At 36.0% G+C, this 10466-nt stretch overlaps 1 protein-coding gene across 1 annotated transcript in view; it reads right to left on the bottom strand.

Moving 5' to 3' along the window:
• Positions 1-735: 735 nt before the first annotated feature.
• Positions 736-10466, bottom strand: part of LOC107736117 (protein tyrosine phosphatase receptor type Q) — a 36568-nt gene continuing 26837 nt past the window's right edge. Inside the window, exons 23-39 of the mRNA XM_016547616.1 lie at positions 9753-9871; positions 9483-9669; positions 9149-9390; positions 8472-8538; positions 8227-8385; positions 7709-7928; positions 7537-7622; positions 6276-6375; positions 6035-6163; positions 5514-5578; positions 3985-4061; positions 3738-3872; positions 2849-2974; positions 2317-2465; positions 1499-1634; positions 1251-1374; positions 736-1131 (exon numbers count right to left, since the gene is read on the bottom strand). Of these exons, the coding sequence (XP_016403102.1) occupies positions 1094-1131; positions 1251-1374; positions 1499-1634; positions 2317-2465; positions 2849-2974; positions 3738-3872; positions 3985-4061; positions 5514-5578; positions 6035-6163; positions 6276-6375; positions 7537-7622; positions 7709-7928; positions 8227-8385; positions 8472-8538; positions 9149-9390; positions 9483-9669; positions 9753-9871 (2159 nt within the window). The 3' untranslated portion in view covers positions 736-1093. The remainder of the gene's footprint in view (positions 1132-1250; positions 1375-1498; positions 1635-2316; positions 2466-2848; positions 2975-3737; positions 3873-3984; positions 4062-5513; positions 5579-6034; positions 6164-6275; positions 6376-7536; positions 7623-7708; positions 7929-8226; positions 8386-8471; positions 8539-9148; positions 9391-9482; positions 9670-9752; positions 9872-10466) is intronic.

The raw sequence follows: 10466 nt of genomic DNA, 5'->3' as shown, positions 1-10466 counted from the left end.
AAACTAGATGAGCACATGCGACAGATGATTCTAAATAATCATGCAAAGTTTTATGGAGATCGGACCGTAGGTGGAGCTATAACAGCCACAAATGTTAATAAACATAATATTTCTATGATAAATTACCTGCAATTGACAAAAATGCTCTTTTTAATCATTGATTTATCTGGCTACAGGCTTGTTAAATAATACACAATGTCTTGTTCTTATGTGCTTAAATGTCTTAAAGTGCTTGAACCCCAGTAATCGCTGCTTGCAGCTATATTATTAAATAGTTATTGTCCGTTGGTGTGGACGCTAATGTAGCATCGGTCTTAGTATGAACGGGCTTTAAAAAGGATAGTCCACATAACTTTTACGATAACGGCAGGCAGTTCGTTGGATTGGAATCTCTTTCAGAGTGATTTTTCCAGATGAACGCTATAAACATTGACAGATATTCCAAATCAATGCAATAAACATAACGTTATTCTCTGTTGATGCGGACCTATTGTTATAGATTTCGTTCTTGGTGTAAGAAATACTATAAGTAGGGATATGTTCATGTTCTGTGTGAATGCAATACTCTTCTGTTGTAATTATCTCATTATTTGTCCAAAAAAAAAACCCAAGACCAAAAGAATCATTAAGGGAATCATTTTGCAAAACATCCTTATGACTCTCATCCCTAATAATTGCATTAATAATACATTTGACTACAGGACATAAAAACCCCACAATTTCTCACTCCTGTCTGCTGAATATTCCTACTTCCTTAAGAAACAGACATATTTTTGGTGTCTGTTCCATTTTGAGTCCATAAGTAGGTGGTGTGCCATATTCTAGGTAGAGATAAAATAATTGCAGAAGTTGGACAAGAACTTTAGAAAAAAACTTTGATAGATGAGATTGTCTGGTGGATATAAATGAAAGGTTGAGAGACTGAGACAATCCGTTTAGGTGAGAATATTTGAGTTTGCTTCTGAATCACTTGTATTCCTAGTTTATCCTTTGCTTAGCGTGTTTGGCCCCAGGGTCCCAAAGTCCCAGCGTCTGGATTTTTAATGAGTGTGTCCCATGTCTCCTCACAGACTGACAGGAAACAATGTCCCTGTTACATAGTCGTCTCTTCCCACTCCAATTCTACATCACCTGAGAGAACAAACACGACAAAATACGTTTCCATCAAGACAAAGCAGAAGAATGACAGAGATCTTTAATCACCAGGCTCACTGCACTGCACAAGTCATTGACTGTAGGATGTATTTTACCCTCCATCGCATCCAGCGAGTCCATCTTCTCCAGAGCGGAGTAATTTACAAACCATATGGACTGACTGTTTCCTTTTGCAGACAGCAGATCCAGAGTGCTCTGATGCAGAAACATGTACTGAGCCTGAGAGAGAGGCACATATCAACATCATCTGAGCAGGAGAACATGATCATCTCACACAAGTCTACAGAGACTGAACTATTTTTGCAATATAAAGTGAAATCTGTCAAATTTTAAATAGGTTTACCAGGTTTTGCACCATGCACATCCTCTCACTGCGCAGCTCTGCGACCAGGCCATATATATCCACAAAATCATGATCCCTCACATGCTGAATGAGATGATCCAGGGCAATGAACACTCCAGTCCTGCCCACACCAGCACTGCACATACAGACATTACATCCATGTCTTTTTAGTGAAAAAGGGTCAATTTTTCGAAATTGAGATTTATACATCATCTGAAAGCTGAATAAATCAGCTTTCCATTGATGTATGGTTTGTTAGGATAGGACAATATTTGGCTGAGACACAACTATTTGAAAATCTGGAATCTGAGGGTGCAAAAAATCAAAATATTGAGAAAATCGCCTTTAAAGTTCTCCAAATTAAGTTCTTAGAAATGCATATTACTAATCAAAAATTAAGTTTTAATATATTTACAGTAGGACATTTTTGGCATAAAAGAAAAATCTATAATTTTGACCCATACAATGTATTTTTGGCTATTGCTAAATATACCCCAGCGACTTAAGACTGGTTTTGTGGTCCAGGGTCACATATGTAAAACTAAGACCATGAAAACACTTTTTTGTAACTTAACGTAAAACATAAAATATAAAAAAATATATATAAAAAAAAAAAACTAAAAACTAACTCAAAATAACTAAAATAAAAACTATAATATTATCTCGATGCTACTAAAATAACACTGGCCAGTCCTAAGGAAGCCTGTTTTGCATAAGAGATAAGATAAGATAAGAAAAAACAAAAAACAAACATGCACCGGTAACTGTAGAGAAAAGCCTCAAGACTTCCTGTTAATCTAATGGGCAAATATACACACCTGCAGTGGACCATGTTGGTTGTGTTGTCATGGCCTCTGTGTGAGCGAACCGCTTTGACAAACTGGATGAGTGTGGAGCTTGACTCCGGAACGCCGTGTTCTGGCCATGAGGTGTAGTTAAAATGATGAACAATCATGTAACTTCCGTGCTGGAGAGAGAAAGAGAGAGAGGAAGGGCTAAATGTGTCCTTGGGGACTAATTATCTACCTAACCACCCACATCTGTGTTATTGTGCATTTTTGGACTCATAGTAAGGCCACAGACATACTCAAGTATGCATATGCAGACTCAACTACACAATCAGCACATACAAGCATGCGGCCCCATGGTACATAAATTTTTGTGGCAATAAAAAAACTCATTACTTCAGGGGGCGACAGAGATTTCTTTCAATTAAACTGGATGCCATTTAACTGGACGTATAAATTCAACTAGCTAGCAATAAACATGTCAGCAACTTCTCTTCAACTGATGCTCTGCTATGACAGCGGTTGATCTAAAAGATAAAAATGACATTGTAAACTGTTTTACCCTCTCTACTCTGAGTGCCCGGACCGTCCAATCAGGATGCACGTCTTCTGTGAGTTTAGTGATTATGATGTCAGCAAAAACAGTGACGGGTTTATTGTCTTCTGGCCAGTACTGATGACAGCGGACCTAAAACATACAGCCACATTACATGTATAGTTTATTATTATGATGCATATATTTCAGCAGATCACTGTCAAACATTTGTTTTAGTTGTGTTTTGGATATAAATTCTTCATATAGACCGACAAGGAGGTAAAATTAAATGAATATGGATAAAAGTCTGAATTAATTAACAGTATCTACATATTACACATACTCTTAAGTGTAAATAAAGTGTAAAAAGTTGAAAATAAATCATGTAAAATAAATAAATAACAAAAATAACAAATAAATAAAAAAAACGAATTAATTCAGATGTACAAAATTTGATATTACTGTTTTTATTTTTACTTTTTAAAGGTTAATACATGAAACAACGCTGTAATGGTGGGTAGAAAATGTGCATATTTATAATATTTATACACATTTATATTTAAATAAACAGGTTTTATACATTAAATAAATACATAAAAGATAAATTTTTCACTGTATAAATGAGTATACATACTTCTATTTAACGTATAAAATCCATTTATGCAGTGAAAAATATAAATATTATAATATATCTGCCTTTATATTTTAGGAAGGAAGTCTCTCACAAAGGCATTATGATATTTATGAGTCAATGGCATCAAAACTAGAGAAAAAAAGTTATTTGTTGGACTCCTTTGATTCTCCTATGACATCAGACTGTAAAACCTTAGAACATATTTTTAAGATAATATATAAGAGTATATACAAACATAAATCTAACGGCTAAATTGTTTTATTCAAACACACACATACACACCCGGCCCTTCTCAAAGCATTGAGTGAGCATGACGATGGTTTTGGTCCCCGTCTCCCAAATCATCCTCCAGAAGTCAGCGACAGTACTAGGCAGAGGACCCTGAGTGGCTATAAACTCATTAGGACACAGATAGCCCTGAGACACAGAGACAAGACACAGAACAGGAGCTTAGGCCAATTCAATTAAAGTTGTGCCTCGGTATAAAAGAGAGAGACAGCTGATATGTGGGCTGCTCTCGAGCGCTTACAGAGACGAAGCTGGCATTGATGTAGTCCGACCCCGGCATTCCTGGCTCAGACAGTAACTTCACTCGGCTATTGTTATCTAAGAAAGACATGTTAAAATGTTAACATTGACTACGTTTACATGGACATCAATAATCTAATTATTTACCTTTAATTAAAGCTGCGACAGTTGAGTGCATGAAGTGTTCAACATTCCACACTTCGTTTTTTCGGTTATTTAATTGCATCATCCGGGTATTTAAAGTGCACTTTTTCTTTTTGGAATTTTCAGTGTGAAAACACTACTCACACTATTTATACTACAAAACATCATAGAATAGTGCATAAGTACGCGATTTGGGACGCACCTCGAGTTTGTCTTCGTGATGATGCCATGTACAGTTTTGTGTGTTTCATTTTTAATGTACTGAAAGCTTCAAGTGCAGTTAATTATTTGTCATGCTATACGTGCAAACAGACGACGGTGTTGTTGAAGCCATGCTCTTTTGTTTGCCGTCAAATGGTTGACCACTGCCGTGTCTGTATCCTGTCGCAAAATGTGGCGAAAAGTCCTACACAACGGTAATAATGTGATTAAGGTGTGTTCATATCTTTACTGCACTTCAATAATGCGACTCAAATAGGAATACTCAACATGTCTTAATTCGATTTCTGTTTACTTCGAGTATGACTTTAGCCGGATTACGGAAATCAAAAATCTCTGTTTACATGGTAGAGTCTTAATCAGAGTATTGTCTTAATCATGTTAAAATCGGAATATTGTTGTCCATGTAAACGTAGCGATAGTTTATAGAAAGCAAGCCTGGTAAGTTTCAAAGAAATAAATATCTTCGAAATTAAAATTCTGTCATCATGTTCTTACCCTCATGTCATTCAGAACCTGCAAGACTTTTTTTGGAACAAAAATAAAACATTCTGAATAACAAAACAAAAAAAAGACCTATAAAAGTAGTTCATGGGATAATTTCTAACTATGATATGATAATCTGTAGTACTAGTAGCTTCTTATTGCCTATTTACATTTGAGAAGATTTGGAGAAGATTCTCAACTAAGAACGGCTAAAATTTTGCTCTGTTCATCATGCAAAGCTATTAAGATTTTTTTTATTTTTTTTTGAGAATTAATATTTTTATTCTTTTATTTGTTACTTTTTACAAAAAGATGTCTAATTGTATCATGGGTTCCACCCCAAAAAAATTAAGCAGTACAACTATTTTCAAAATTGATAATAATAAGTAATGTTTCTTGAGCAGCAAATCAGCATATTAGAATGATTTCTGAAGGATCATGTGACACTGAAGACTGGAGTAATGATGCTGAAAATTCAGCTTTACATCACAGGAATAAATTACATTTTAAAAGAAAACCGGTATTTTAAATTGAAATATAATTTCACAATGTTCCTGTTTTTACTGTATTTTACTTTTGAATAGTAGTGTAGCACACTTACTTTTTCACTTCCAGTGATAAATAAGAAATGAATCTATGTGAAGTTCACCACACGATATAATTAGAGGAAGACACACAAACATAAAACGAATCGGAGAGTCACTCCATGTGATCTTTCAGGCAGAACTACACAAAGCAGAACAGAACTACAGAGCAGCATTATGAAACCGAACAGCCCCAAATTATGGCAAAGCAGATAATTTAGTGCGGCATATTCATTCATAATAAAACATTCAACGTCAGTACTAACAGCACAACATGCAACTGAGAAAATAAAACGTGTAATCTTTAAAACGAACGAAAATACTGATACTACACATCACATGGGATCATGCATCATCTAAACACCAACATCTCTGTCTACTTACTGGATGACAAAAATCTCCTTCCTTCTAAAGAAAAAGGAGGAATACCTGAGAACAGAGGATAGTGCAAGTGTTTGAATGGATTAGTGAGAGTGAATGAATTAAAGGATGAGTGAGTGAGTGAGCCAATGAGTAAATTAGTGAGTAAGAGAGAGAGCAGAAGACACATATAAATCACATATAAACACAGTTAACTAAAGCCCACTGCTCATGTACAGCATGTGGACGATGTCTCACCGGTTAATCTTCTCCTCTTTGAGCTCCAGGTCGGCCACTGCAATGAGCTGATCCAGCTTGAACTTGGTCTCAATGACCTCAGCCTCGCGTGGAGAGTACGTCCCACCTTCCTTCTGCCTGCGGTGGATCCTAGGATCGGAGAGAGTGAGTCCAGTTGTTAAACTAGGAAAACCAGGGGCCTTTTGTGAAATACTATTGGAGTATGTTGTTGCATCCATATTTACAACAACACTCAACTTACCTGACAGATCCGTATATAATCAGAATTAAAAACAACGCCAGGAAAAATGACAGCAGGACTCCAAGAATGATCTGCTCATCTCTGGTCAGCAGGCGGTTATCTGAAATCACAGTCAATATTTATACACAGCAGAAGCAGTACTTTTCACATTGAAATGTACTGTTCTACAAGCCCAGCATTATAGAAGGTACACGTATAAGAACATAAGTACATTTTTAATGGATTTATATGAAATGTCTTGAAGAAATGCTCACCAAGGCTACATTTATTTGATCAAAAATACAGTAAAAACAGTAAAATTGTGAACAATTATTCACAATTATATTCAAAATACCAGTTTTTTATTTTAATATATTTTAAAATGTAATTTATTCCTCTGATGCAAAGCTGAATTTTCAGCATCATTACTCCAGTCTTCAGTGTCACATGATCCTTCAGAAATCAGTATAATATGCTGATTTGCTGCTCAAGGAACATTTCTTTTTATTATCAGTGTTGAGAACAGTTGTGCTGCTTCATATTTTTGTGGAAACCATGATGAATATAAAGTTCAAAAGAACAATTTCATTTGTCCTTTGCTGAAAAAAAAGTCTTAATTAAAATGAAATGGTAGTGTACATAAAAAAGGAGAAATGCTAACCAAAATATCATAAGACAATATAAAATTATTTCTATTTGCAATTTTAGGGGAAACTGAATAAAAAACAATATTAAAAAGTAAAAGTAAGATAACATACTGTAAAGTTATATAAACAAATTTTAAACCGTGTGTCAATAATTTATAAAATAAATAACTGAAAAGTAAAAAAACATAAAAGTTGTAATTAGTAAAAAAAAAAAAAAAAAGGAATAGGAATATTTTAAAATTAAAAACAGAGGAGGTGCAATGATTTAATCACCCTCAAAGTTGCTATATGTCATATCTGTACGACTTATTTTCTTCTGTGGAACACAAAAGAAAATTGTTTTGAAGAATATCTGTTCTTTTTTTTTATATAATGAAAGTGAATAAGGACTGGGGCTGCCAAGCTCCAAAATTAAAAAAGCACCATAAAAGTATCATAAAAGTTGTCCATACGATTAAACAATGACAGAATTGTTATTTTGGGGTGAACTATCTCTTTAACTCAATGTGAAAAATACTGAAAGTATATTAAAAAAAAACCAATACTGAAAGTACGAAAATCTGAGAGGGAAAATGTGAGCGAGACATCACAGCTGGTCTCGGTGCATTAATATTGTAACAGTCCTTGTGTGCTACTTGCGTCCATTCCTGCGGTTCTGACCCTATCTGAGTACTCAGAGTCTGTGTACTGCCCACGGATGTTTGTTGCCCGAAATTTGAACCTACAATACAAAAAATAAACAGTTGGAAACAGGTTGGATTAAAATATTTACAACACAGATTAGTTGTGTGTGCCTATGCCTCTCACACATAATATGTTTTGGGTTTGAGGGGTCCGTTACAAAGTGTCTCGGCATCTTCAGACAGGCAGCCCTCATCTGCTCCTATAACGTATGTTTTAGTGTTTGTGCTCATGCGCTCTGCTTTCTCCAAGCACTTTGGGTTCAAGAAGCCCTCGTCGGTCAGGTACGGTGCGGTAGGGTAGAGGAAAACACTTTTCCAGTTTGACAGATTACCGTAGTCCATCACTGCATCAACATTAGAACAACAAGATACCAATAAACCTTTCTAATGTTTTGAAAGAAGTCTCATTTGGTCACCAAGGCTGCATTTATTTGATCAAAAATTCAGTAAAAACTGTAATATTGTGAAGTAATATTCTGAATATATTTTAAAATGTCATTTTAAAATAATTTTTATTTAATTTCTTTACTGTCACTTTTGATTAATTGAATGCATCCTTGCTGAATAAAAGTATTAATATCTTTTTTAAAAATCTCCTTAAAGTGCCATTATTGCTAGTGTTAAATGTCATTTTTTTAATACCTGCTGGTTCAGAAACAATGACCTGGACTTTTTGGATTGGTCCATGGTCATCTGTAAAGAAACATTCAGGCATCTCAATGGTGATGGTGTTGGAGGTAGAGATGATGACACCTGCGTTGTTCAGAGCAGCCCGCGGCCTCCTCGACGGTTTGGGTGGTGCTAAATAAACCCGCCAGAATCTTAAAATGACAGACACTTCAGCAAAATACTATAGCTGACTAACAAAGCATTAGGTTTTCTCATACCTTTCACACCTGTGGTCACCTGAACCTCTGAACTTGGTCCTAAACCTGCTCCATTCACGGCTGCTATCTGCAACCAGTACAAAACAAATGCATTTAGCCTAATTGTGGAAGTAAGCAAACAGCAACAAGTACCATTCTGTGCAGGTGAAGTTTTAGTATTTAAAACCAAAAGGAATAAAAACATGATTTAAAAGATTGATGCAAATATTGCTTTCCATTTTTGGTGCTGCCTTCTCTGTTGTTACCTAGATACAGCTTTAAATAGCTGCCGCCAGTGCTCACAGTGGTATCAGATGATGCAAACGTACTTCAGTTCAGTACACTCTCAGAAAAAAAGGTACAATAGCTGTGTTTGGGGGGGGGGTTACCCTTTCAAAAGGTACTAATATATACACTTTAGTTACAAATATGTATTTTTAAATTCTTAATATGTACCTTTAAGTACTAATATGTACTATTTAGGGGTAAATAGGGTACAAAGATGTATCTTTTAGCTTTTGTATCTTAGGGTACTGCCCCAGTGATGGCTTTGTAGCTTTTTTTTGCCTTTGAGTGTATGAAAGAGACCTGTGCATGTAAAGGAAGAGGCTGGAGATGCACTTTGGAGCAAACAATCAAACCAAGTGAAAAAAAGTTGGTGTGAATGCTACTAAAATGTTTAGGTTTTAGTTTCCTACCCTTATGCTATAATTGAATCCACCCTTCAGTCCATCTATAATGGCCGTCATGGTATTATTAGGGTTGCTGATCACAGGCAGGCTGTTGATGTAGAAGTCCAGTTGTCCGTTGCGATAGATGGCGACATGGTAAGCACTAATGTTTCCATTCGGCTCATCCGGTGGAGAGAACGTTACATAAACACGTGTCACTTCCTCTGGGATCACCGTCAATGTCACGTTTTTGGGAGGATCTTTGGGCTCTGGGAAAACATGACCATGAATGTCACAAATAAGTCATGCATGCATGCATTCAATGGATATCTGATAATCAAGCATGCACAAACATCCTCACCGTCCTCCAGGGTTCTGGCGAGGACGGGTTCAGATGCTTTGCCGTCTGTGCGAGCATTGGAAAGCTGCCCCGTGAAGGCGGTGATGGTAATAGAGTACAGGGTAAATGCAGTCAGGTTCCCGACAACCACCACCCTGATCTCCTCTGAATACCGCACTAGGCTTATGTTATATCCCGAACCGTCCAACTGAAAGAGGACAAGGAGAAACTGAAGCAGAAACTTTCAGAAAGTCAACAGATGAACAAGATTTCTCAAGTTTATGAACTCACAGCAGTGATGTCAATGATGTATGAGGTGGGCCCTGAGATGACCGATGGTTCGTCCCACACAATCTTTAACCCAGTGGGAGAAGGAAACACTGATATGGCACTAGGGGGGGCATCAGGGTCTAAAACAAAACAAATAAGGGTTTGCTATATGCATATGACAACCCAAGGGAAAATTATATAGCTAAAAATCTCAGGAGACTTAATAAATGTTTCCTCTAAGCTGTACTTCTCATATTGCTCCCACGTAGACCAAAGAACGCTCTCTGCAAAAGGCAAATACTTAAAAATGTGTGGAAAAAATGTCGATCTCGAGAGTTCTTGAATCAAAGCTAATGGATTGGGCTGCGTTTCAACAATATTGGCCATTGATTTCCAGTATGGAACTAAAATCGTGAGAATGCAGCACTGATTCACAAGATCCCTGAACACTGCAGAGATTTCATAGCAGTGTCAAACAGAAGTGAAAGACAAATGATGTATTCCAAACACAGTGAAGCTCACAGAGGCCATGCAAATATTAATATCTCGTTGCTTGTCTCAGAAAAAACAAGAAAAATAATGTTTGGCCTCTAGATATATTTTCTATTTATTTCCTTTTTTTTTTGGAAACTATAGACACATTTTGGAAAAAAGTAAAAAAATTACTTATTTTTAATTTTTAAATTCATTTTAAAAATATATAGACAAATAAAAAAGAAACAAAATTACAAATAT

This window comes from Sinocyclocheilus rhinocerous, unplaced genomic scaffold (genome assembly GCF_001515625.1).
Source record: "Sinocyclocheilus rhinocerous isolate Xijiao unplaced genomic scaffold, SAMN03320098_v1.1 scaffold942, whole genome shotgun sequence".
Lineage (NCBI taxonomy): Eukaryota > Metazoa > Chordata > Actinopteri > Cypriniformes > Cyprinidae > Sinocyclocheilus > Sinocyclocheilus rhinocerous.
Note: the sequence above shows the minus strand (reverse complement) of the source record. Positions and strands in the feature narration are given on the sequence as shown.